The sequence below is a fragment of the Cyanistes caeruleus genome, chromosome 27 (assembly GCF_971803275.1).
Source record: "Cyanistes caeruleus chromosome 27, bCyaCae1.hap1.1, whole genome shotgun sequence".
Classification (NCBI taxonomy): Eukaryota; Metazoa; Chordata; class Aves; order Passeriformes; family Paridae; genus Cyanistes; species Cyanistes caeruleus.
The window spans coordinates 5,761,002-5,786,685 of NC_141727.1; the positions used below are offsets into that span (position 1 = coordinate 5,761,002).

General features: G+C 42.4%; 1 protein-coding gene across 18 annotated transcripts in view; it reads right to left on the minus strand.

Moving 5' to 3' along the window:
• Positions 1-25,684, minus strand: part of TANC2 (tetratricopeptide repeat, ankyrin repeat and coiled-coil containing 2) — a 159,720-nt gene that overhangs the window by 29,334 nt on the left and 104,702 nt on the right. For all 18 annotated transcript variants that reach the window (XM_086864250.1, XM_086864244.1, XM_086864254.1 and 15 more), the window contains 4 exons: positions 20,048-20,279; positions 17,280-17,446; positions 15,226-15,833; positions 3,717-3,825 (listed from right to left, as the gene is read on the minus strand). In XM_086864250.1, the coding sequence (XP_086720376.1) occupies positions 3,717-3,825; positions 15,226-15,833; positions 17,280-17,446; positions 20,048-20,279 (1,116 nt within the window). The remainder of the gene's footprint in view (positions 1-3,716; positions 3,826-15,225; positions 15,834-17,279; positions 17,447-20,047; positions 20,280-25,684) is intronic.

The window sequence follows — 25,684 nt, forward strand, 5'->3', positions numbered from 1 at the left end:
GGAGAGAACAGCTGGATGGAAGAGCAGACGGATGGGATGGCGACTCCAGCAGGAGCTACGCTGTGAGCATGCCCTGAATGCTGCTGCTCTGCTACTGATTTCCCATGAAAGGCTGGTGACTCCATGGAAACTGCACAGGCATCTTTAAACGCACATGTAATTCTGGTTTACATGCAAACCCTGATTTCTGCTTTCTTGCACTCTGGGTGGTCACTTCCAACCCTGCAAAGCAACAGGGCCTCAGTTCCAGTTTCTGTGACTGGAATGATGCTGATGGAACAAAACCAGCAGCACAAGGTGGGATTTGTTTCCTCTGAAGGAAGATGTGTGGGAATCATCATCCCAACCCATTGCTGAACTTGGCTGCAATCTCTAATTCCTCTGTGTGAAAGATAATCTGCAGCATCGCCCTAAGCATCAACAGATTTCTCATTTGAAACAGTTTAATCACCAAAAGAAGCAATAGATTAGACAGGCTCTAACAAATAACAACTCCATGTACTTATTTCTTTAAAATTCAGAGAACTAAACCAAGAAAAATACCTGTTTGTGCTGTGGGAAAAAGAGCTCAGGAATTTGAGCCGCTGTTAAATGCTGCTTTGAAATGAATGACACAACGCAGGACATTAGAAGTCAATATTAAATTTCATTAACTCAGGATGGTGAAATTGGAAAAGGAAAGCAATTTTACAATAAACAGTTAAAACAATTTAAAAACAGTTGTAACTACTATCAAGCCCATAAATAAGCTGCCTGAATCACCATCAGGATCAAGGAAAAGGGTAGCTAATTTGAGAATAGCCCTCTGAAGATAATCACAGATACTACAGAAATCTCAACTGTTGCATTAGAATACATACACAAACATATATATGTATATATATATATATATATATATATATATATATATATACACACTTAGGTATTAATGCAAGACATAAAAGGTGACATTTATCCTTTAAAGAAAAAGTACATTCAACAGCATTATCATTCAGTTACCATTTAGGCAGAAGCCTGCCCTATTTCTCATTTTACAGCTTGTATCTTCCTTTTCTAATTCCCTCTTCAGAACTGTGGAGCAGAGTGAATCCTTCAGCAAAAACAAATCCCAGCTGCATACAACATCAAACCAAAATACCATCAGTGGTTCCCACTTCATTGGGACCATCCAACATGAGACCAGTGTATGGCCTGATAATTTGAACATTTTTGCCAGCCCCCACAACGCCAGTGTTCAAATAGTTGGTTTTTCCTGTTCTGTCTGTCAGCATCTTTAATTTTCACCTTATCACCTTTTCTGCTATTTGGCCATTGGCACCTTACAGAATCCCAGAATTACAGACTGATTTGGGCTAGAAGGAGCCTTACAGCCCATCTCATTCCATCCCCCTGCCATGGGCACTGACACCTTCCAGTAGACAAGGTTGCTCCAGGCATCACCCACTTCTGTATTACTGACACTTTAAGTCATTTAGGATGAAATTCAAGCTTTCTCTTTGACTGATTTGCAAAACATACAAATACATCAGCCTGAAGTTTGGGTCCGCTTGTGTCACAACTACACATTTCTCTTTGTGCCCTTTTATTCCATGACAGGCTTTTCAAGTTGGCTTCCTGTATGCTCCCGTTAAGATTAGCAACTGGTTTAAAAGACTAAAACATTTCTACTTTTTCTTCCCCCTAAACTGTTTGAGGATGTTTGTGTTTAAAAGAGAATACAAAACCATCAGATCTCAGCCAGCAAGTAAAGATGGGAACGTGAAAATGTCTTCCCACCCACGTGTCAGGTCAGAACTCTGTGCATCACTTACATTTTTTAACACCTGGAAATTACAAGTGTTCCATCATCACCTTGCTAAAGTACCAGTGGATTCAAACTAGGAAGGACCGGAGAAGGATAAATAAATTTTCTGCTCTGTTTTATCAAAGTTTGCCTCTATACCTAGCTCTCAGTACTCCCTGGCTGGTCAAAATGCTTTAGCTCCAGTTTAATACTCTCCTGGCTTCCGGATAGGTACATAAAATGGAATTATAATGCCACCAGACCTCCATAAATACCTTCAAAATTAGGATCTTTGTGTCTGCAGAAAGATCTTTGTGTCTGCTACTGTAACATGGCAACTTGAGGAAAAACACCCTGAACTGATGACCTGACATGCTCCCTACTTGGCAGAAAGCCCAATGCTACACTGGTAATGGCTTCAGCAAAAGATTAGCCAGAATGAAAGGCCTGAATGGGAAAAAATGCTTGTTTAGAAACAAATACAGTTGGTAACAATTTGTAAAGGTCTGTGCATGCACTCTTGGAAATATTTTCTTTAAAGAATGCTTGAACTCTTTAACATGGTCTGCAATATTCCAGCCTAGAGGACCCTCCTTCAGAAACTGCTGCTGCTCTTGTTTCACTCAGTAAACACTCACAAATCCTGAGTAAATACTTGTTAAAATAAGCAATGAAAATAAATATATTCAAGGAAAAGCAAAATACTAAGTTACAATTTTTAAACACCTTCAAAACTTTGTAGTGCTTGCAAACAATGCTCTGTTATGCTTATCAATCACTGTGATGCTGGTCCTCCTGCAATGTTGTAAACCAAAGGATTTTGCTGAGTGATGAGGAACAGAAGGCTGGATTGACATTTGTCATATACTAATTGGCATTTTCTACTATTGTAAATATTGCTCAATTAAACCTGGAATCTATTGGAAACCTGTCTACTTAATGAAAGTTGTCATTTGCTCAGAGTCTGAATCCCTGTTAATGGTTCTCACTATGGACATGTGAAATGAAGAAGGTTTGGAACCAGTTTCAGACGTAAATGCAGCTGAACAGTAAACAGGGCTGAATTTGGCTTTGGGAATGTAACTGAAAATGTGAAATTGATACCCTGAGGGATAATGCACCAATCTGGGGGGTCTTCCCTTTGGCTCCAGCCATCATCTTCCCAAACAAGCAGACTTTGCTGCTACACCTGATGGTAAATTTGGCATAGGGAATACAATAAATGAATCCAAAAGAACTGACACAAAGCAGAAATTACCTATTTGCTCTAGGAGCAGAAGCCAGAGTGGCAAGGCCCTCAAGTCTATAAAATCATATAGAGACCAGATGAAAATACAGCCTTGCTTTTTACTAGTGTTAAGCACCCACAGGTCCTAACAGTTGTAAGAAAATCTGTTATTTCCTGTGACCTTACAAATACACCCTGTCATTCCCACCTTCTGGTGCCTGGGCCAGCAGGAAGAATGATAGTTTATGGGTCATATTGATACTCACATTCAAGTTTGCCTTTCAGTTGCCCAGGTCTTAAATGTCTGTGTGAAGAGTAAGATGGACCAATCAGCCAATTTCAACAACCATCAAATTTTACTGTTACAACCTAAATTTTGCATTAGATTCTCCAAAACCGCTCCTTTTAAAAGATTTCCTTTTTTCTATATGCTGCTACAGGTACTTATCTTTCAGGGCAAGAAGCAACTTTTGGTAGAAGAGCAATTTTAGGTAAGGAGGCTATCTGCTGAACTTACTGTCTGAAGGAGGGTTTAATTTTAAGGATTTCTTAGATACCATGGCCGATTTTCTAAAGCTCACTTCTACGCGTTTCAGCAGCCTCAAGCAATCACACTTCTTACAGCAGCCCCACGACAAGACGAGACCGAGTGCTGCCAGTGCTGTGGATGAGATTGGCATAAACCTTCATTTGAATTTTTGTTACCTTAAAAATATGTGCTTTGAGAATATGATGTCCCAGTTCAATTGTTTGCTGTCTATTTAGTTTTCCTTCTTGCCGGGAAAACCAGAAGGCAAGCAGTGTGTGGCCACTCCTAAAATCAGAAGAAAAAGTATGTTAGTATTCCTTATTACACCAACAAAACAACTTTTGAGGACAAAAATGCTAATCCTTCAATCACATCCAGCTTTGGGAAACGGAGCTCGCTGAATTATCACTTGTAAACCAACAATTAATTGCATCCTTTATTACAGGTGATCACTGACAGCTCAATGCCCCTTAGACATCGGCAGACAGCAAAAAAAAATCCAGTATCTTTTCTATGAGCAGATGTAAATTTAGAAACACCAGAGGTACAATGTCATGAAAGCTGCAGTGTTACTTTTATAGTCATTTTGCAGAGGAGAACCACATTTGAAAAGCATGTAACCAACCTGAAGCCACTAGAAAATGCCACATGTAAAATATCCACACCTTGAATAAAATGTCCTTTAAATTACACCTGCACTCACTACCCTGTGGACAGTCCCATGGAATGAAACAACTTTAGTTCTTTGTAAAACTCCTTCTAAACATATTCTCCAGGTTTACCAGAAATAAAAACCCTTCTGGCAATGCCCTAACAGATTGACAACCACAGCAAATTAACTGAACTGCGCACCAAGTCCTGTTCAAGGCAAAACATAATAAAATAGACATTAACTTCTGTTGCTAAAGGTGATTCTACTGACATTTTTAAACCTTCAGGCATTTATAGATTTCCATATTGTAACTGTGCAAGTTCAGCATGGCTGGGTTTTCTCAAAGATGCGAGAAGACTCTCCACAGAGACACAAAACACACATGATGCAAAAGTAAGAAATTTTAATACCATTTCTGTTTCAGATCAGCAAATACTTGATCCTGCAGGTGCCCCAGGCACATGTGGATGCTACAGCAGGAGATGCAGCGAGCAGGGCAGGAGCCAGAGAGGCTCCATGCTGTGTCAGACTCAGTGGTCTGTGTGATATTCTTTTGGTTTTACCAACAAAATTATATTCTTCCTTAAGCCCCTGGCTGCTCCCAAGGGAGTCCTTTTAAGCCACTTCATTTCTGGAAGTACGTAAAAATGTGACTGCACTAAAAGTAATCAAACCCCTTCCAGCCAAGGAAAATAAAATATGATATCAAACGTGGTTTTAAAAGGGCTTTTAAGGACAGGAAATGTTATTAGCTCATCCCTGCCTGGTAAAGCAAAGAAATACTTTGGATGGCCAAACATCTAGTAAATATTACACAAGATAGAAGCTTTCCACAGCAGTGGGGATTTACCAGCTCATCCCTATTCAGGGTGAATTACTGACCATCTCTAACTCGGAAAAAAAGTGAATGACTTGTTATGCCCTGGCCAGGTTTTTGGCAAGGTGCCCCCCGAGCCTTGCCAATGAATCTCCTTTTCCATCAGCAACACATGGATTTGTGTGAACAGAGCCCAGTGATGCTCTGTCAGCCCTCGTGGTGCTGGGAAGACAGGAATGTGCCTGCTGGAGGAGTGGGATGAAAAACAAATCGTATTTTTCTTATGAGGCAGGACTTGATCCCCAGGTTTGCAAGATGAGAGAGCACCACATCCCATTTACAGGTAATAAACTGTTGCACTGTGTGGACTTCTGTGGTGCTTCGTTCCAAAATGCAGCTCTGTTTATAGAGGCACCATCAACTCAAATAACTTTCCTGAAATGATTTTTTTGACTGATAGTACTTTCACTCTTAGGGTGACTTGGCCATAAAAAGAAATTGAAGAAAACCCCCATTTTTTTGCCAAAAAAAAAAGCTGCTCTCCACACTTTGGCCTGGCACATGGCCTGTGCTGGGATCCATTGCTCCATGCTTCCCATGACTGGAGGAAAAGCCTCTCCAGATGGTGACTCTGCCCATCACAACACAGCTTTGGTGCCTCAGCTGAGGGCTGAAAATCCATCACGATGCCCTAGTGCACAGGGCAGTGCCTCCAATCCCATGCATCTGTGCTGTGAGAATTCTCCATATAGCACCAACAGAAGGGACTACACATAAAAAGCTGGAACAGAAGGGCCCTGAAAATGGTTATAGCACCTTGACTTAACCCCAGCTTGTTGCCTCACCTTCCTTTGGCTCTCCCCCTCTTTGGAATGCAAGGAGAATGTCAGGTCTCCTATTAAAGGAGATGGATAAATGCATTTGCTCATTACACTGGTCAACCTCTGGGAATGCCCATGGGAAAGAAAGAGGAACAGATCAGAAGGAAACAAGTGACTAGGAAACACAGCTTGAGTGTTGCCAGATACTGCTGGAAATCAAGTGGGATGGCAATTGCTGGATTGAACCTGGCCCCATTCAGCCAGATTATGAAAATTATGTAAATGCTGTAATACACTCTGTCCATCCCAGAAAGTCACCAGATTCACAATGTTGCAATGGGTTTTGAGAGGAGCCAAGGTGATCCACCCAAAGGTTGGTGGTGAAAGCTCAAGAACTTGCAGGACAAGGGAGCTGGAGAGAGACTTTGGACAAGGGTCTGGAGTGACAGGTCAAGAGGAAACGGCTTCAAACTGACAGAGAATAAGTATAGATTAGATTTTAGGAAAAAAAATGCTTCCCTGTGAAGGTAGGAAGGCCCTGGCACAGGTTTCCCAGAGCAGCTTGGCTGCCCCATTCCTGGAAATGTCCAAGGCCAGGCTGGCCTGAGTTTGGAGTAACCTGGTCTAGTGGAAAGTGCCCCTGCCCATGGCAGGGGCTTGGACTGAATGGCCTCTAAGGTCCTTTCTAACATAAACCACACTAAGGTTTTATGATTCCATGATTCAGCGCCATCAGCTACTTCTCTTTCTGAAGAGATTCTCAGGAAGGGATCAGAAGCTGCATCTTTCTGCTCCAGACTGTAAGCAGCTGTGCATAGGGACTCTTCAGCCACGCCACTCTGCCTCTGTGTTCCGCATCCCAGGAGAGCAAATAATACCAGGTTTTTGCTTGTTGGTGAAAAACTCTTTGAGAATGTTTAGGAAAGCTCTGAATGGATCTATAACTGCATTAATCCTAAGCATGAATTGAAAATCCAGAAGCTTCTGAGGTGCCTGTTCTTTGCAGCAAGAGCTGAAGTGCAGCTCCCACCTGACACACCAGTCCAGGTTCCTCAGTCAGCTCCTAAATTGCTTTTCAGCTGCAGTTGGAAGGGTATTTACCTGAATTTAATTATAGACATGACTTTGGTGTTATGAATAAGGCATGTACTACTCCAGAATAAAGTACAGTATTCATGAGTAAATACATTACCTCTGCAATGCTTCCCAGACCTTGGCTTTCAGCTGCTTGATAAATACTTGTTCTGTCAACATTAATTGGAAACCAAACCAGACTGCAACAGCACAGGCTTTTTTTTCTTTCATACAACAGAGTGGCAGTAATGATTTCTACATCAAGGAGCTCAGTGAAATGATATGCTTTGAATTTCACAACTGCAGAGTTTATCATCAGAGATTTTTCTATTTTTAATGTAAGATTTATTTCTTTTTAAATTTTTTTTTTAATGAAAAATTAATAGCCCTGCCAGCTCAGCTCCTAAAGCTTTAATCTGCTCTCTGTGCCTGTAACAACTCCTGGAATGGTCAGGAGTCTGCCTAGATGGACACATACGTGTGTGTGTGTGTGTGTGTGTGTACGTATATACATATACAGAGTGTGTTTATACATACATAATTATATATGTCTAAGCATATTTATTTATTTATTTATGTAAAAAAGACATAAAAATGAGTCTCTAATCATTCCAACACTCCAAGTGGTATGAACCAGTGCACACCCACAGCAGATCTAAGGAAAGGAAGAAAAGGCCACACACAAGATTATGTAGAATTATGGAATGCTTTGGGTTGGAGGGGACCTTAAAGTCCATCCAGTGCCACCCCCTGTGATGGGCAGGGACACTTTCACTGTCCCAGACAGCTCCAAGCCCCATCCAACCTGGCCTTGGGCACTGCCAGAGATCCAGAGGCAGCCACAGCTTCTCTGGGCATCCTGTGCCAGGGCCTCACCACCCTCTCAGGAAAGAATATTTTCCTAATATCCAACTTAAACCTACTCTCTGTCAGTTTGAAGCCATCCCCCCTTGTCCTGTCACTCCATACACTTATAAATAGATGCTGGATTTGATCTCTACACAATTGCTCCCTTATCCACCCAAACATGAGTCATGCAACTCCGGGTACAGAGCAAGATGATGCAGGATGTTGGTACCTCAAGCACAGTCCCCAGGTGACCCCATTCCTCATGTCACAGACAGAAAAGGACAAAGTCTCACTGACAAAATACTGGTGTAACCAAAGAGCAGTGAAGGAGAATGATTAAATTATAAAAAAAAAGAAAAAAAAAAAAAAAAAGCAACTTCCAGATCTGTGTGTCATTTGAACGCTTCCAGTTCTCAGGTAAAAAATATTTTAAAGGGTACAAAATTACTCCAGTGTTAAGGCATTGTAGCACCAGAGTGAAAAACAAGCAAAAAATAAATGGGAGTCAATCCTGTTCACTTCTAAACCTACCAAAGTCCAAATTCCCTGATTTACACCCACATCTCCCTTCTTTCAGCTAATCCCATGAAAACATTCCAGAATCAAGAGATCTGACACTGTGCCCAGTGAATCTGGTCTTCAGAAGATGTGTATTCACGTTTTATTCAGCTATGCCAAGTGTAATGTCATAACTGCAGTGCAGAGACTGATGTGTGCTCTGACAAAGCCCAGAGCCTCTTCCTTTGCAGAAGGATATCTGGATGCCTGTCTTGCAGAAAAGCCAAGCTCAGCTCCAAGAGCCACTCTTGAAGGAACAGTTTATCACCTAAATTGATTTATTGATTTTTTTGTAATGTAGTTTCCCTCTGATGTTATAATAGCAAATTAACTTGGAAGGAATTCACAGTATAAAAAAAAAAAAATCAAACAAAACAGTCAAGGCTACTCTCTCAGGCACTGCTAGAGGACGATTTTGCTCTAAAAGTGGGTCTTAATATTTGAGGAACAAAATAACAGGAAGAAATTCAGTAACATTTCTTTCTTCAATCAGTTTCTGGTTAACTCCACTCCTCTCTTCTTGGTGGCTCAGAGCCCACAGGATGGATTATTCTGTGAATATTTTCTTCCATTTAGACGTGAAAATAGCCCAGTAGACAGATGTTTAAAGTCCAAAAGAAAAGAAAAAGAGCAGATTTTATGAGGACAGTAGCTTAAGGTACTAAATATATTCAACCCCCTGCTGCATCCCAATGCTGAGGTTTGCATGCCTAATGAGCCAATTAAAACAAGCTGCTCTACTGATGTCCTTTATGGTGGTAGTGATCACATTGCTCTCAATCTCATCTGTCATCATTTATAATCTGTCTGCCTTTTCTCCTTGTCTCTTCCAACTGACACTGCAGCTGCAGCTCTGACTGCAGTTCAGGAGAAATCCTGCAGAAAACTCACTTCACTGCACTGCTAAATCCCTGTTACAGATACCCAGCTTGCTACCAATGGCTTCAGTAACTTACTTGTGACCTCTGATTTCTGCGTGAGATTAGAAAGGGACTCCAAGACCGCTGGAGAGAGACACTGGATGAAGGTCTGGAGTGACAGGACAATGGGGAATGGCTTCCAATGCCAGAGGGCAGGGGTAGATGGGATATTGGGAAGGAATTGTTCCCTGTGAGGATGGTGAGGTCTTGGCACAGGCTGCCCAGAGCAGCTGTGGCTGCCCCTTCCTTGGAAGTGTCCAAGGCCACTTTGGATGGGATTTGCAGCAACCTGGTGTAGTGGGAAAGTGTCCCTGCCCATGGCAAGGGTGGAGCTGCATGGGCTTTGAAGTCCTTTCAAGAGAAATCACTCCATGATTCTTTGACTAGAGTTAACATCTTGAGATGCTGGAGATGTGAAATTTGCACACAGATTTCCTACACTCATTTTGTTGAGTTATTGCCCATTCTTTTTACATTTCAAAATGTACTGGGCTCCAAGTCATGCAATCAAAAAAATTTTTTTTTGCAAGACATATGGGAAGCCTAAAAGTTTTATTCTCAGAGTCAGCACTCCATACTTGGTGAACAGAGAACAGATTGGGTTTGCCTCTCCAATTTACTGCAGGACATGATGATGGACTCATCTCTGTGAGTCACAAATATGGCACTCACTAAATACGGCTTAAGGGGTAAATTAAAAGAGTGAGAAATGTTGTACTCTCATTCCCATGCAATGGGTGTAGAGGAAGTTCTGCCCTAAACAACAGCTCAGCCACCACTTCTACCAAAATTAGAGCTGTGGAAATGACCTTGAACAACCAGATCCCATGGTTATCTGGTAGCTCATTTCACTAACTGAGTTCAGGCCTTTCACAAGTGTGGATGACGAAGACAGCAGGCTGGGCAAGGAAATAACCTGACCTCATGTATTTTGGTGGCACATGGCATCCATGGCTGGGGATGGCAAAACAACCAACAACATGTCCCTTGTGGCTGCGCTGACGTGGCAAGTACTGCCTGTACCTCTGCCTGGGGCACTCAGAAAGCCCACTGTAAGCTACAGTACTTGCAGAACTACAAAACTGGTGCTCTGGAGCAATGAAAATGACATTAAGAAAGGTAGTGTAAAGCAAAGCTAAATAATGATGGCAGCCCCTTGAGAGCTAGCGCTGCTGCAAACCAGTTTGGAAAACCTAATTATTCCATCTCTGGCCCCACAAGGTACTAGTAGGCACTGCATTCAAATAAATTCTAAACCCATTATTCTGCCTCACCTTGAATTTAAACAATGCCTTTGCTTTGCTGAGTAAAATCCATCCCTCATGGATGTGGAGAAAACAATTAAAACCTACCCTGGGTTTTGGTGAACACTTGATCACTTCAGTTAACAATCAATCTGAGTGTATTTTAAGAGTTTTTGAGAGTCTTATAATAAAAAAGAGAAAGTCAATTAATCTGTGTAATGCAAGGACCAACTCCCCACTTAAAGCTGTTCGTTGTATCCCTGAATTGTTAGAAATATCACTTTCACCAACTTCTTTTTCTCCTAACTTTCTGAATGAATTATCTTTACACTGAGGACTGTTATTTGTCAATCAGATTCAGCATTCCATCAAAATAAAACAAAAACCCCTGATTTTGCTCTAAAGCCTTCACTCTATCATTTTGCTGGGTAACAGATAAAAACATTAATTTTGTGTAGGAAAAGTCTCCACTTGCAATGTGATCCCAAGAGAAAAAGGAGAATGTAAAATACATACAGTGTTGTACTAAAAGATAGCTCTGACAGAAACCATGGCAACTTGGGTGTTAGATGAGAGCTGCATCTTTCTGCCTGGATCCCTGCTGCATGTTTATCCATGCCATGTATCTTGATATAGGGTTTTAGGAACAGATTTGGTTTATGGATGTAGAAGAGGAGGGTAGATGTGAGGAAGTGGCCTTGCTGTGGGTTCATAAAATGCGTGTCCTTCAAAATCCACTGCCCCAGCAACAGCAACCAGGAGCAGACAATGCCAAAGGCACCACCTCTTCTGGTGTCACCTCTGCCAAATTCCAGTCCCACGCAGGTCACTCCCTGGGGCAGCACGTCCATGCCTCACTGACCCGTAGGCCAGTCCAGGGACAGAGGTTTGGGGTTCAGCTCACCTCAGTCAGCAGCTAGAACAGGCCAGATGAACTGCTCCAAAGACTCGAGGACACGGGAGTGACTGCCTGAGCAACAGACACCTGGATGGCAAGCCCCTAAAATTAGGTGAGGTTTGGCTTCACCAAGGTAGACGTGAAGCACTTGAGGTGAAGATCTAAAATGCTTCATTTTGTTATGGTCCTGTGGATGCTGGGACATCCCCATGCACCACAAAGAGCCTCTTCCCTCAGCCACCACTACCAGCACACACAGCATTGGTTGGTCCAGTGCCAAGCTGAAATACAAAAGCCCAAATTGGGATAGTCATACAGGTAACAGCATGGAGAGTATCTTTTTCCCACCTTAGCTTTCCTGAACAAGAAAAGAAAATAAAATCTGTGTATCTGCTTCAAAGCCCTGTGTGGGGTAGAGAACCAGCCTGGAGAGATTCACTTCATCCAGCCCTGTCAATACTGGAGTCGTCTCCTGGGGAGCCCATCATCCTGAGATTCCTCGTAACTCAGCTGGAAGAGATGCTTCCCAGACAATTCTCATTTGACCTAACGCAGCCTTTTTGCTCAGGATGAAATGAATCACTCTAATTTCTCTCCTCTGACTATAAAGCAAGTCTCGACAAGTAACTCAGATGTTTATACTTAAGCCTGGATAAAGTAATTTCACTTCTGGGGTCCCTATCTGACTACAGCTCTCTTACTGCCTTGACAGGGCAAATCACTTCGTTTCTTTCTTGCTCACAGCCCCTTCAGCAGCAGCACAAAGATGAAACATTTTATTAGTGTTATAAAAGCATGGAAAATAATTGCACTGAAGTTTCTGATCAAGTCTGGGCAGAAAGAAGCACTGCATTAGAGCAGAATTTAGGTTTAGAAATACAAGTGTAGGAGGAATGTGCAGTAAGAACCATTTTATCCATGCACCAGTCACAAAGGATTGAGTCTTTCCCTAAAATGTTTTATGTTATTTGTTAAGGAAACCACTTGGTTGATGTGCTGGCCTAACAGGCTGGCGAGGTCATTACTGCAATGCTGGTTAAGTGCTCTGACAAGTGTCTCACTGGAGCCCTGTGCTAAAACACGGAGGGGCTGGGAGGGGTTTCTCTCTGGGGAGACCAGCAGTGAGAACATTACTCTTCAGAGCTAATTAGCCTTTGCTTTGGACAGCAAATGCATGATGAGGGTTCAAAGAAGAGGGTCAGGATCACAACGGGCTAACCAAAACCCCAGAGGGTGGAGATCTGCTGTTTTTCTTCAAAGCATAGAAAAAGACATTCTCAGACATTGTGTTCCTCCTCTCCCCTCCCCTCTTTTCCATGCTTCTGTGAACACAAAAACTCGCTCTCACTAATAAAATCAGGAAAATTATCCCAGCTGCAGTGCTGGGATATGAGTGGACACAAGGCCCATTATCACAATTTCCTTAGTAATGGCCTCACACCTGGACACTCTGTCAGGGTCAGTCAATTAAAAGCAGCTTCACAAACCCACATTTCACTTCAAAGCTCTTCTCGCAGGGAAAAATATCAGCCTCGGTGACCTTACTCTTCACGTACTGACATGGTACGGTCAAACTGTTCCACGTCCGACAATCCTGAGGATGCTCTGTACAGTTGTCATGTCTTCTCAATTCCCAAGCGAACAGAAAGAAATCCATCTGGCTGTGAACAAACCAGATGCAGACAAATTTTCACAGGCTGCTGCTGTGAGCTCTGACAGTGGCCAGCTCTGCTTCTCTTCCAAGAAATAACATGAAAAGTCATTACTTATCTTAATTGTTGCTCAGGGTTTCCCATGCTCTGAGCTCAGTATCAGCTGGACAGGAGGATTTTGAGGAGTCTCATAGCTCAGGGATCTTTCCCTACTAATCTCTGGATTGTATCTGGTTTCATTAGTTACCATTAGAGCATAACACAATTAGTGCACATTATACATCAGAGATACATGTATGTATCCATGTATGTATGGGCTCATGCCCATGGTAGTGAGAGCCTGTTGATGCACTGGAACTTCTTTTTGCCTGTGGGAAGGAGCTAAGCCAGGTCAGCTCTGTGGGGATACCCTGCTTGCACAGAGCATAAGCGGTCCCCGTAAAGTCACCATTAATTTCCTCACATTAATGGCATATATGAGATGGAAAGTGATACCTGAAAATCTTCTAAATGGTCTTGAGAGCAGCATGATGTGCTTGTGATGCTTGGGAAAGGCAACACCAAACCCAAATGTTGAGCAAAAAATCTTTCTGGTGGTTTGTTGAGTGAACACGGTCTGACTTGTGCCTTTGCTGATCACACGCTTTGTTTCAGTGCAAAACCATCTAAAATGCAGCCCATTTGAACTTCCTTCTGAGTCTGGCATTCTGAGAGTGTCCTTTCCCACCACTGTGAGGATGAAGAGAATTTCTGGACCCACAGTCCCCAGGTTACTCAGCCATAGGCACTGCTACCACCCACAGCATCCAATACACACCCCACCCACCAGGGAAGCATCCTGCACCTAGTAGGCGCTATTTTCATGGTAATGATGGAAAGGAATCATTTGGAAAGCAGTGATTTTTCTGAGTTGCTCTTGTTAGGGATCGTTCTGGCAGGTGCTGTGTGATCGGTGAGAATTGCCAGGAGTACTGGCTGCTGTCCCCTCACCCAGCTGATAGCAAGCTCTCTTGCAGCCAGGCCACAAAACCAGTAGCACCAGGTGGGAGTGATTGGGATGGAGGAAGCTCTCAGCTCCACTGGAGCAAGCATCACACAGACACTGCAAACAGGGTAGAACAGCATTACGTGAAGCACTCAGTGACTTCCAAGTCAGGATATTAAATAACTCTTTGATGGATCTGAAGGCACCTGCTGCTGTGAGATGCTTTATCAAGAGCTCACTCAACAGGAATATTGTCAGAACCCACTAAAAACAAGAAGATGCCTAATGAGAGAAGCTATTTGGTATTTTTCTACAGCCCGTTTACCTCAAAATTTAAAGTGGTAAATTACTCTGACACCACTAACAGCCACAGCTGCCTTAATCAGTCAGCAGCTTTCCAGATCCAGCAGATACTATGAGATTGTCCTCAGACTGACCATCAAGTCACTGACACATCCTTGAATCTGTTTCCCTAATTATTATAATCATATTTTAAGAAATGTGCAGAAAAATGGATCAAAACTTACAAACTACAAGAATTAGAATCCGATTGCCCGTTTCCACTTGTCACTAGAAACAAAAGTAAAGCTGATAATTTGGCTTAGAGAATATAAATCTAACTGTGATTAAATTCTGTTCCCTGTGAGCTAAGCCAGGAACTCAGCTTCTGTCAGGATAGATTACAGATGCATTTACAGTCCAATATCACTACAGAACAATTATGCTCTTTATTTTGTTTTCAGCAAAACATTTAGTAGGACTTCAAGAAGCACAACTTGAAATAGAAGCAGCTGAAGAAGATGTATCCACACTACCCGTCTTTCCACTTCTTATCTTCCACTTCCTGTGCTTTTGAAACCTTTGGAGAAAGGGATGATGATTCCCCTTCTCCAGGACTGAGCCATCAGTCAGCTCATCAGACAGCTCATGTCATCCTAAAGATGACTGTTAGGTTTGCCAACTCAGGTGTGTGCCCAGAGATGCTTGTTTCTTTCCATAAACAGCATAAAGAGCTCAGGTGATCAGGACAGAATGTAGAGACCTGTAGTGTACACAGAGCAAAGCTAGCTTTGCCCTTCAGGGCAAGACCACAAAGCTAGCTAGCTAGTTAGTTAGCTAACTGCAGCCACGTGCAACCTTGGAAAATAAAATTATTCACATAACAGTGCAGAGTAACACATTGGTAAGCACCGATTTCTCAGAGCATTTGCTTACCTTGGATCACAAAGAAACTTGGTTTTTTCACCTTCTTCTCTCCAAATAAGCCATTCTCGGAAAGAGGGATGAACAAACATTCGCGTCATGTCTCTACGTTTGATAAGAAACATAGAAAGGTTCTCCATCCTCTGCTGAAAGTCCTCCCACTCCAAAGTGCCCTCAATGTTACCTGCATTAATGGCCTGAAAAATATGTTCATCTGTTAATGGGTGCAGAGAAGCCACTGCTACGTTCAAGAGAGGCATGACCCGATCAAAGGAAGACTGTGTTGGGAACTTCATATTGCACTGCAACAGGTACACTTCGGACAGGGACACCGGGACCACCTTGTAGCTGGAGCTTTTTAGAACTAGGTATCCTTTCTCTATGAGATCAAAAGTAAGTTTCAGGTATAGGTAGGACCCTTGACTCAAGGTCTTGAGGTGAGAACTGAGTTTGCCAAATGTAGTGTTGTCCATTTTGCCGTTGAGCGAGATGTTGTTCTGGATCTCCGAGCTGCTGTGTATCCGATGAAGGATGTATGACTGCAGATCCTGGTCAATGGCTTCATTCTCTTCCAGTCTATCCAAAAATATTCTGTGGAAGGGCAACAGCTTAATTATTTCCTACAAAGAAAGAAAGACAAAAAAGATACTCATGCTGGCAGTGTTTTACTATTCGTTAAGTAAATTAAATTTCTATTACAATAGCACCTTTGAGACTCCTTTAAGACCTTCCATCAGGGCAAGAACACAAACAGTAGTTTGTGCCCACAGGGCCTCACTTTCTCATCTATAATCAGGCAGGTTGTGTGTGAAACATGGCTGAAATAAGTTTTTAACAGTACATCCATGCAAAGGGCTGGTAAATTCAGACAGAGCAGTGTCCTTGTTATTCCTATCCCTCCCAACAGATTCACCTCCCATCCTTTCTGCTGTCCTTTCAGAGGGAATGGACATCCAGATGACAGATCTGAGGCCACAAGAAACTTGCTGAAGCTGAGACCAGGAACCTCCCTGGGAGCATCCTTCTGCATTCCACATCCACAGATGAACGGAAACATCAGGACAGATAATAGTGAGTATTTTCCAGTGCAAAGCAACTGTGTCTGTCTGCTGCAGGATGCTGCGCTCAGGGAACGCTCATCTACTGAACTCCCAGATTCAGCATAAACCAAAGATCATCAAAGGCCTCTCCAAAGAAACTCTTGCCTCATGTGCTCTCAGCTTCTGTGAGGAGAGGAGAAGTGAAGTGATGGAACACATCTGTATAAGGTTAGCTCCAGAAAAGCCATAAACTCTCCAGCAAAATAGAGGGAGAGCAGACTTAAGCAAACTTAAGCTGCAGTGAAGACTTTGGGGATACAAAAGCCCTAATTAAATGAGGAATTCAAGCCATCAGGATGCAATTTACTTAAAATTACAAAAATATTTCCTCCAAATGATATTTAATTTACTCCATTACTGAGCAAAAAAATGGACCCCAGCACTGAACAGCAAATAGACTGTGCTCTCCTGGATCTTGGGAAGGAGCTGTCATTCCCAGTGACAAGGACTATGTGGGGGCTGGCTGCCCTGATGGGGCTGGAACCAGACTCAGCTGCCTGCTGAGCTTCCACACCTGCTCACCACCACAGTCTTGAGCTGAGTAACGTCTTGGCCTAATCAGACTGAAATCATCATGCTTTGGGTCACACTGAAAGGAATGAAGATCCCAATTCCTTTGCCCTTCCACATGGAGCTGAGGATCTTCTTTGGCTGCACAGGCTGACAGACACCAGGCCCTGCCTTCCTAATGAGTTGGGGCTTATTAGCATGTGAGCTGTCTCATGAAATGATCTGAACTGTTTGCTGATGAACATTTTCGGACATGAATAAGTTCTGATGGATTAGACTCTTCCAAAGCTGTAGGGTGAGCCTGGGGACATGGATGTAAATCCAAGAATAAAAAAGCCAAAAGGATAACCTGAAATAAAGGGTCTTGAGAAAATCCAGAATATCCAGTAAGATCTTGTTTACTAAAGTCCATCATGACAATGACACAGTTTATCCCTCTTTTGGGTCTCAACATACCTGTAGACTTGTCCTGACTGTCACTACCAGCTTCAGCCAGGAAGGGAATTTTCCAATCATTTTGCTCAGGAACGATACTATGGTATCTCCATAATCTGGCTTGTGAAACTCAGCCTCATTTAAACCATCAATTAATATAATGAAATCTTCATCAGGGATCTTCCTCTCTGATGGAAAGAGAAAAAGTATTCATTGGAAAGGCTATAGACACTCAACCATAATGTACTGCAACATCACTACAGAGTTTTAAACCATGACCAGGTATTGCCAAAGAAGAAAACACCCACAGTAGCAGCACTTTTTTAATGATGCATTAATTGCATATTGACCTTTACAGGTCATCTTGTTGCATCCTCCAGCTGGGGAAAGGGACATCTTCCACTAGACCAAGGTTGTTCTAACCTGGCCTTGAAAATCCTACAAGAAGTAAATCATGGACTGTTTAAACAGGATTTTTTTGCTGCTGGAGAATATAGTAACCCAGGTGATGCTGACAGTGCAGTCATTTTTTCTATGTCAGACACTGAGAGCTGAGTATGGTGTTACAACTAATGGTAGAGATACTTTTGGACTTGTTTCTTAAGCTCAAGGGGTTTTCTTCTCAAAGGCAATTTTGCCTAAAAAGACCCAAAACCAGGTGTAAAATGTGAAATTTGAGTCTATTGATGGCATATGCTATTCACATACAGCAGTCACACTACAGACTCATAATCTGTAAAGTACCATAGATAAACTCCTGCTTTCAAAAAGCTCAATATTCCCAGCAGCAGGTGAGTTTTTCTCTTTGACTTAAAAATTGCACCAGAAACTTTTCTGTAAAACCCCAGCACAGAATATTCACTGACGATGAGAGCCAGTGGTCCCTGTGGTATTCCAGGGAGAACAGACATGAGCAAACACTGTGTATTTGGGACTGCTGAGCATCTTGTCCTTGCCTTATGTCAACACTGTTGCATTTATTTCCTACTGCACTGTAAACATGACAAAAACGTATTTTGCACTAAAATTACCCTAGCTGCTTTTTCAGTTAACTTCTCAGTAAGATTTTTGGGTACACTAGAAAATATACTTTATTCCTCTCTGAAATCTTGGAGTGAATGTAATGCCTGAATTTTATACCCATATCTCATGTTCCTCATAAAGCCTAAGGGAGAGAGGAGAAAGCAGGGAGTAGGGGAAGAATTAGAACTTTGTTCTCCTACATGTTATTTAGATTCTTTGACATTAAATATGTATTTGAGAAGCATACTTCCTCAGCGATGCTCACCGTTAACACCTGTGCAACAGCGTTGCCCCTGTAGCACGAAAGCTTCAACAGCACCTTGTAAAAGGCCTGCTGATATATTTAGAGAGTCTTAAATATTATATATTTTAGAACCAGTTTCCAGATACTGTTCATCTTGTTAGAAAACACTTGGTGCAAATTAGCTTGCCAGCACTTCAACCAGGAGGTTTGAAATCTGTGAGTCCTGGTCAGTGGCTCTGTTGGAGCTGTGTTGAGTGCAGAACCCAAGAGGAAAGGAAAAAAAAAAGGCTTAATATAAAATTTTTCCACTTCTCAGAACTTAGGGCCAGAGAGGGGTCAAACTCCTTGAGAAGAACTATAAGAATCCTTCGAAACATTCTGAATTCAAGAGCTGAAACATTTCCCAAGGAGCTACTGTAATAAACAGGAATTATTTTCCTTTAGAGCAGTAGTTCCTCAATCCTTTTTCTTTTTGCCAAGAGTGATGATAGTAAAGAGCAACCACACTCTTTCCACAATGACATTTCTCCATGCCAGGAAAACCCACTGCTGTCATGCTGTGCTGGCTTTACATATGCTTTGTGCCTGGTGGAACTGGGCAGGTTGGATCCAGATGCTGCTGCTCAGAGCTTGGACACATTTTTGAAGAGCTGATTTGAACATCAGGGCTTTGAATCTGGCAGAAGTTGCCTCAATTTCATGTTGGATTTTACACTGTAATGTGTAGGGTGGTAACAAAATTATCTGAACTATTTTTGTAGCCAAGATGCAGCAAAGGCACAGTAATAAACATGATTCTGAAGGACAACAGTCTTGAACTCTGCAATGCTCTGACAGTTTTCATGGCAACAAGAAAGATCTTAAATTTAGTGACTGTCACAATGAATTAGTTATAACTTGAAGAGGGGAGAAAGAAAAGAAGACAAAATCAATGCTGTATTAGAAAAAGCTCTACACCTGTTATCAGTATAAGGCTTGTAACCAGCTCCCCCAGAAGCTTTACATAGGGTGTCTATGGACTTTTATGATAGCAGTCATTTGGTGAAAGCTTCCAAAGCTAAATAGTGGCAGGGAAAGGGAAAAAAAGTCACCCCTACACAAATAAATCAGAACATGTTGCTGTAAGGAGTACTGTGAATGGAACTGGTTGCTTGTTTTCACCTTGAGAACTACAAGGACATGTTTGGGATATGAAAGAAGCCAAGTGGCATACTGGGAACAAATTCTTCCCTATGAGGGTGGGCAGGCCCTGGCACAGGGTGCCCAGAGCAGCTGTGGCTGCCCCTGGATCCCTGGCAGTGGTGGCACTAGGTGGGCTTTAAGGTCCTTTCCAACACAAACCATTCCATGATTCTCAGTCTTCTTAGCTTCTCCAGATCCCACCTCTTCTCTTCAGCTCGAGAAGTGATTCAGACAGATTAATCCATTGCTTTGTTTAAACACCCAGATCCAATGTCATTTTTAGAATCACAATAAAAAGAGGTGCATGGGAGGTTGGGGCAAGCACAGGGAACATCAGTACCTTTGTGCAGGTTCTCCAGGGGCTCCAGGACCCCCCTACGGAAGGAGGCCATGGGGTCCTGCACACAGGAGCGGAGGCTGAGCAGACTCTGCAGGTGGGGCTCACGCAGCAGCTGCTCCCGGTACGCGACGAACTGCGGCGAGCGGCAGAGCAGGGCGGCCACGTTGTGCACAAACTCGGGCACCAGGCAGGTGTATGCGTTGTCAGCCTGGCAGTAGTGATAAGCTACAACCTAGAAAAGAGAAAAGAATGAAAAGCTCTGTGTCTTCATCAGAGCCACGTCAGGACAGTTGGGTTTTTCCTTTGGCGAGTTTGATCTGTTCTGGCAGGTGAAATCTTTAAGAGCAATGAGTGTTAACTACCCATGACAAGAATCCAGACAAATCAGTTGGTAAAAACAGGCACTGATCCTGAAAAATGACTGGACCTCCCACTTGAGGAATAAACGGAATTAAGCTGTAGCTGTTTGCAGAGATGGTCAGTGACAGTAGTTAAGGACTTGGTGCCAGTAATAACTTGTGATTGTTTTCTTGAGCTTATTCAGAAAACCAGTGATACCGTCTCAGGCCATGCTGCCAACTTTCATATTTTCTTTTGCAATATAAAAAAGGCCCTCAAAAATCTGTCTCTGCCTGAGATTCCCTTGGAAAGCTGCTCTGGCACCACTCCAGCCCAGCTTCTCCTGCTCCCTTGATACCTTCAGCCTCAGGCACTGCCTGCTCATTTGGAATGAGCCTCTGCCAGGGCACAAAGCTTTTCTCCAGCTCCCATTCTGGACTGCGTTTTCTTTTCAAATATCACAGAGTATCCAAAAATATCCCAGCAAGGCAGGTGGGAGCAGTTCTGTACCAAAACCACCACTGCCCTGGAGCACTGTAGCACAGAATGTTGCAAAACAGCATTTCTGAACTTGAGAAGGACAATATAGCTGAGAACACTGTGCAAAAGAAAAGCTCCTCGGGGCAGCTGGGATGAAATGTGCCCATGGCTTTGGACACAATGAAGGCTTTCTGTCTTTCCACCTGCAATACCTAACCCTTGGATTGGAGGGTGGCCAGGGCAGTGAAGGATGGTACCAAGGAATGAACACACCAGGCTGTGAGGTCCTCACCCATTGCTGGTTCAGCACTGGCTTTTAATTTTCAATTTGAAATTACCAACGGGGTATAATGCAGTAATTTCCTTTCCCAGTCAAAACGAGGTGTGACACATGCAGTGATGAGAAAGCTGGGCTGTTATTTCAAGCATCAAACCCTAATACATGTATTTAAGCTTTAATGGATACCTCTAAATTCCTTAAAGAATTCTTCCTACCAGCCAGTTAAAATATAATGAATTCCCTTAGAGAACAGCACTATGTAAAGCAATTATTAAAAAGGTAATGATTTCTTTTCATCAATTCTATTTATTTGGGGATTATAACTTGTGCATTTCACAGAATGAAGTTGGGAAGGTGCCATTCCTTGGTATCAGGTTCCACTAAAACAAGTTACTCTGATTTCCTATGCAATTGGTGTGTAGACACAAAAATAAAGTCTCTTTTAATGAATAACTCATCCTTAAAATAATACCTCTTGTGTTCATGGCCCATGAACACACCTCTGAGTGGTGTGAAAATGGGAGGAAAACATGATGGCAGAGGTTTTTTTCCAGGTGTCTGTCAGGCATAGAAATGAAAAGTCACAAGAAAACCATTTTTCTTGTGGAGAACTCTCCGTGGAATGACAAGAGAAAACTCCTCTCTCTACAGAGACTGATGAAAAGACTATTGTATAGTTGGTACTGCTTTAACATCTCAAGTTTTGTCTCTATGGTGTCGGTTGGGAAAGGAAAAAAGGTTGGGTGGGAGAAGAAAAGGTTTCTGGAGGTTTTATTCTGGTTTCTTATTCCTGTAGTTCTGTTAATAAACTTTCTTTATTCCTTTTAAGTTTTAAGCCTGCTTTGCCCTTCTCCTAATCCATATCTCACAGCAAAAGATGAGTAAGTACTCTGGTGATTTTTAGCTAGTACTAAAAACCACCACACTCACGTACATGGAGCTGAGTGGGAAACAGGTATCTCATGCTCTAAAACTTTTCAAGGTTTCCAAGCCTGTTCCAGCCTTGGGAATGAGACCAGCTTAATGTGAGAAGTGAGTGCAAGAGCTCCAGGATGGCCAGCGGCTGGTGTGGATGGGACTCACTCCAAACAGGTTCAAACTGTTCTTTCTATCCTGTATTTTCTGAATGCCAGTAATGCTCTGGGAAAGGTCCCTTTCCAATTATTTCACTTTAAATACTTCATTAATCGTTCAAGGTTAATTTCTCTGGGAAGAGGGATGGATTACCAGCTTCACTGCTAAGGATGCTCTTCTAAGATATATGAGACCACATCTAGACTTTGCTCAGCATCTGAAATGACCACTCTCTGCTCTAATCATGATTTGGAGGAAATTTTGATCTCTCCTCCTTTTTCTTGACTGGATAAGCCAAAAACCAAAAAAAAACCCAAAAAAACTCCTTGTATATCCTGGAAATTAACTTTTCACTGGAAAAGGTGTGCTCTCTCTCTCTCAATAAAAGCTTAATTTTCCACAGATCCAACTATTTTGCTTTAAAATAATACTTGAATAAGTTCCAACCATGCCATATTATAAACAAAGCCTTGAGTTAAACATTTATCTAAATAAAATAATAATAATAAAGTAAGTGAAACCACCAGGGAACATCATATGGTTTCAAAAGTATGGGCATGCCTGGATGTTGTGTTCAGCAAATTGTTATTTGTGTCTGATACAATTTAAGACAATTTTTCTAACCACAGTTTCAATTTGATCTTTGTCATCCCATTGCACTAAATTCTATAAACATTAAATTAGACTTCCAAAACTTTTCAACCTTTATTTCAGCTATCAGGCTTGTTAAATGATTTCCTCATTTTGAAGTTTGACTAAATTCAAACCACTGGATTGCAAAGCACAAAAGGCCTGTAAGCAACCCTAAAGCAAGAAGTGGGTTACAACAAAGGATGGGAAAAGTAATACCTACATCCAGTCGAGTGCTCCAAGTACCAGCTCATGTAATTTTTCTAAGGGCTGAAAATGGAGTTGAGTGACTCCATACTGAGAAACCAAGGTGTTATGGTTTTTGTACTGAATATCAAATGTCTGGAAAAATAGTTTCCTCTCTTGCTTGAAAAGGAGCTGCAAAATAGTTAACACTTGTATGATGAGTATTTTACTTCCAAGGACCACCCCCCTCTCCTAAAATGATATGTGAAGTCCAGCTGGATACACTAAAATAGCATATTTATCATGAGCTTCTTGGTAGCTCATTTTTCTAAAAATTAATTATGTGTTACAAGACTTGAGGAACACCAGATGTGGGGACAGAGAGCACAGTGAACGGACCACAGCCAACACGACCCCATTTCCTCCTAAAGTGGGATCAGGGAGCCTCAAAACACTCATTTACTCTGAAAGAACATAAACTTCATCTTTGTAACTGCCAAAGCAGAATGATGAAGACATTATTTATATTCTCTCTAGATGTTTAACCCAGTAGGTCTTCAGGAGTCTCTTCTCCCAGCCCTTCCAACACCAGTCATTGTTACTCTCTCTTTTTTGCCACAATCACATCCCAAGTCTGCCTTCATCCAGCCTCATGTAATCTTCACCTTCCTGCTGTGCAAAGGAAAGAGTTGCTGGATGAAGGACGTTAAAAGCAAAACAGCTATTCCAAGGAAAATGGAAAATGCTGGTGGATGAGTGGGCAAGAGGCACATGAATGGAGCAAGAGGAAGAGGGTGAGAGGGCAAAGGCGAGGGAAAAAATGAGACACAAAAAGGTTTGTGTATCAGTCATCAAGTAAAGAGAGTGAGAAGGGACTGAACTGTGAGGCAGGAAAAGAAAAGAAAGAGATGGGGAACAAGTGGCATGGCAGGAGAGGGAGAAGATGACAGTAATGGGAAAGGCTGGAAGGACAGCATGAATATCAGAAGAGTGGGAGGGTATGGAGATGGCTCAAGAGAAAGAAGTTATTTTTAATTATTAGCATAGGCCAATTTCAAGCAGTTCTCCAGCACTGCTTCTGAAACAGAATCTACTCTATTTAGGCAGCATTCCTTTGCCATCACACCTCCTTTGTGGCTTGTCTTGGCTTCCTTCTAGAAGCATGTTGTGCAAGGACAGCTAACCCCCCTTGGACCAACCTCTCCCGAGCCCACAGCAACACCCCACTTCCTCCAGTGCTCCTAAAGGGCTTCAACATTGTATTTTAACCTTTAACAAGATTTTTTTTTTTAACCCATACAAAATAGCTTCAAATAAATGCAGTGTAACACTTTGACCTGCCACTATGCCACATGCCAGGCACAACGCTGGCTGTGCTAATGGAAATGGCCGTCAGCACTGCACATGACTGTGACCCAGGATGTGGCACATGGTGACCCAGTTTATTGGGAATGTGCATTACTTTTACATAGCTGAGTATGCTGGAAAAAGCCCTTTGAAACTCATTAGTGGCCCAGGGCATCGAGGTTCAGCAGCAATGAATGCCTCCACCTCTGTGTAAGGTAGGAGCACTCTTTTTTTTTGCCTGCAGCAATGCTAGTGATGCTTTGAATATGGCTTGGAGGAATGGGAGAAGAGCCTCTGGTGCCACCAGCTGTGTTCAGCATCAGCAAAATGCACTAATGCAATGGATGTGCAGCTCCTCCACCAGCTGCTCTGCACAGGGTATGACCCATTAGTGCAGCTGAGCTGGGTTTCAGGTCCATTTGTTTAAGTGCTGCTACCACAAGCCACACAGCATCCAGAAACCCAAAGAATAAAGCTGTTCAACATATTAGTTAAAACTGGGTAGCCAATCCATTAAAAATCCTCTGTGAGTAAAGGATAAAGGATAAAGACCTTCAGGGAAAAGGGAAGGTCAGCATGGCAGGACCGAGTTGAGCTCCTGCTTGCCAGTCAGCAGTTCCTTAGCTCTAAAATTAATGATTTGTTCATCTCTGACATTAAGGGCTAAATGCAAACTTTGCCTCCAAGAATTTACTGTACAGAAACCAGGCAGAAAAGTGCAACCCTGAGTAATCCAGAGCAGGAAAAGCAACTGTTTGTTCACCTTTCATTTCTGTCATCATAGATACATAACTTCTGAATACTGGGATAAGTGACATTTGCAGAGGGAAGGGAGTGGGTGAGAGGACAACGAGATTCCCACCAGCATTCTAGAGCTTGTGCCAACCATTACCTAAGACTGTTTGTATATTATTAATCTGCTTTTGTAACGATCTGCAATTCTCTAGCACAGTGACCTCAGCCCAATCTGAGAACATCCTGCTCTGCTCAGTGCAGGCAGAGGTGGAACATCTGCACACAGCTTTATCCAGCTCCTCACATATGGTTCATCTAGCTCCTAAAATAACCCTGACAATTGTGGTTGTCCATCACTGTCAACACTTTCTTCTGTACTTCAATTCTGACTTCAGTGTAAACGTGACTATAAAACACACACATCCAAGAAATACTTTTCCATCCAGATTGACCGAAGGGTTTTTCCCTTCCTTTGGCTCTTTTTCCTTCAGCCAGTTACACAAAACCTATTTAAGGAGAGCATCAGCAACTCTTTTTTTATTCCATAGCTACTGACATAGGAAAAT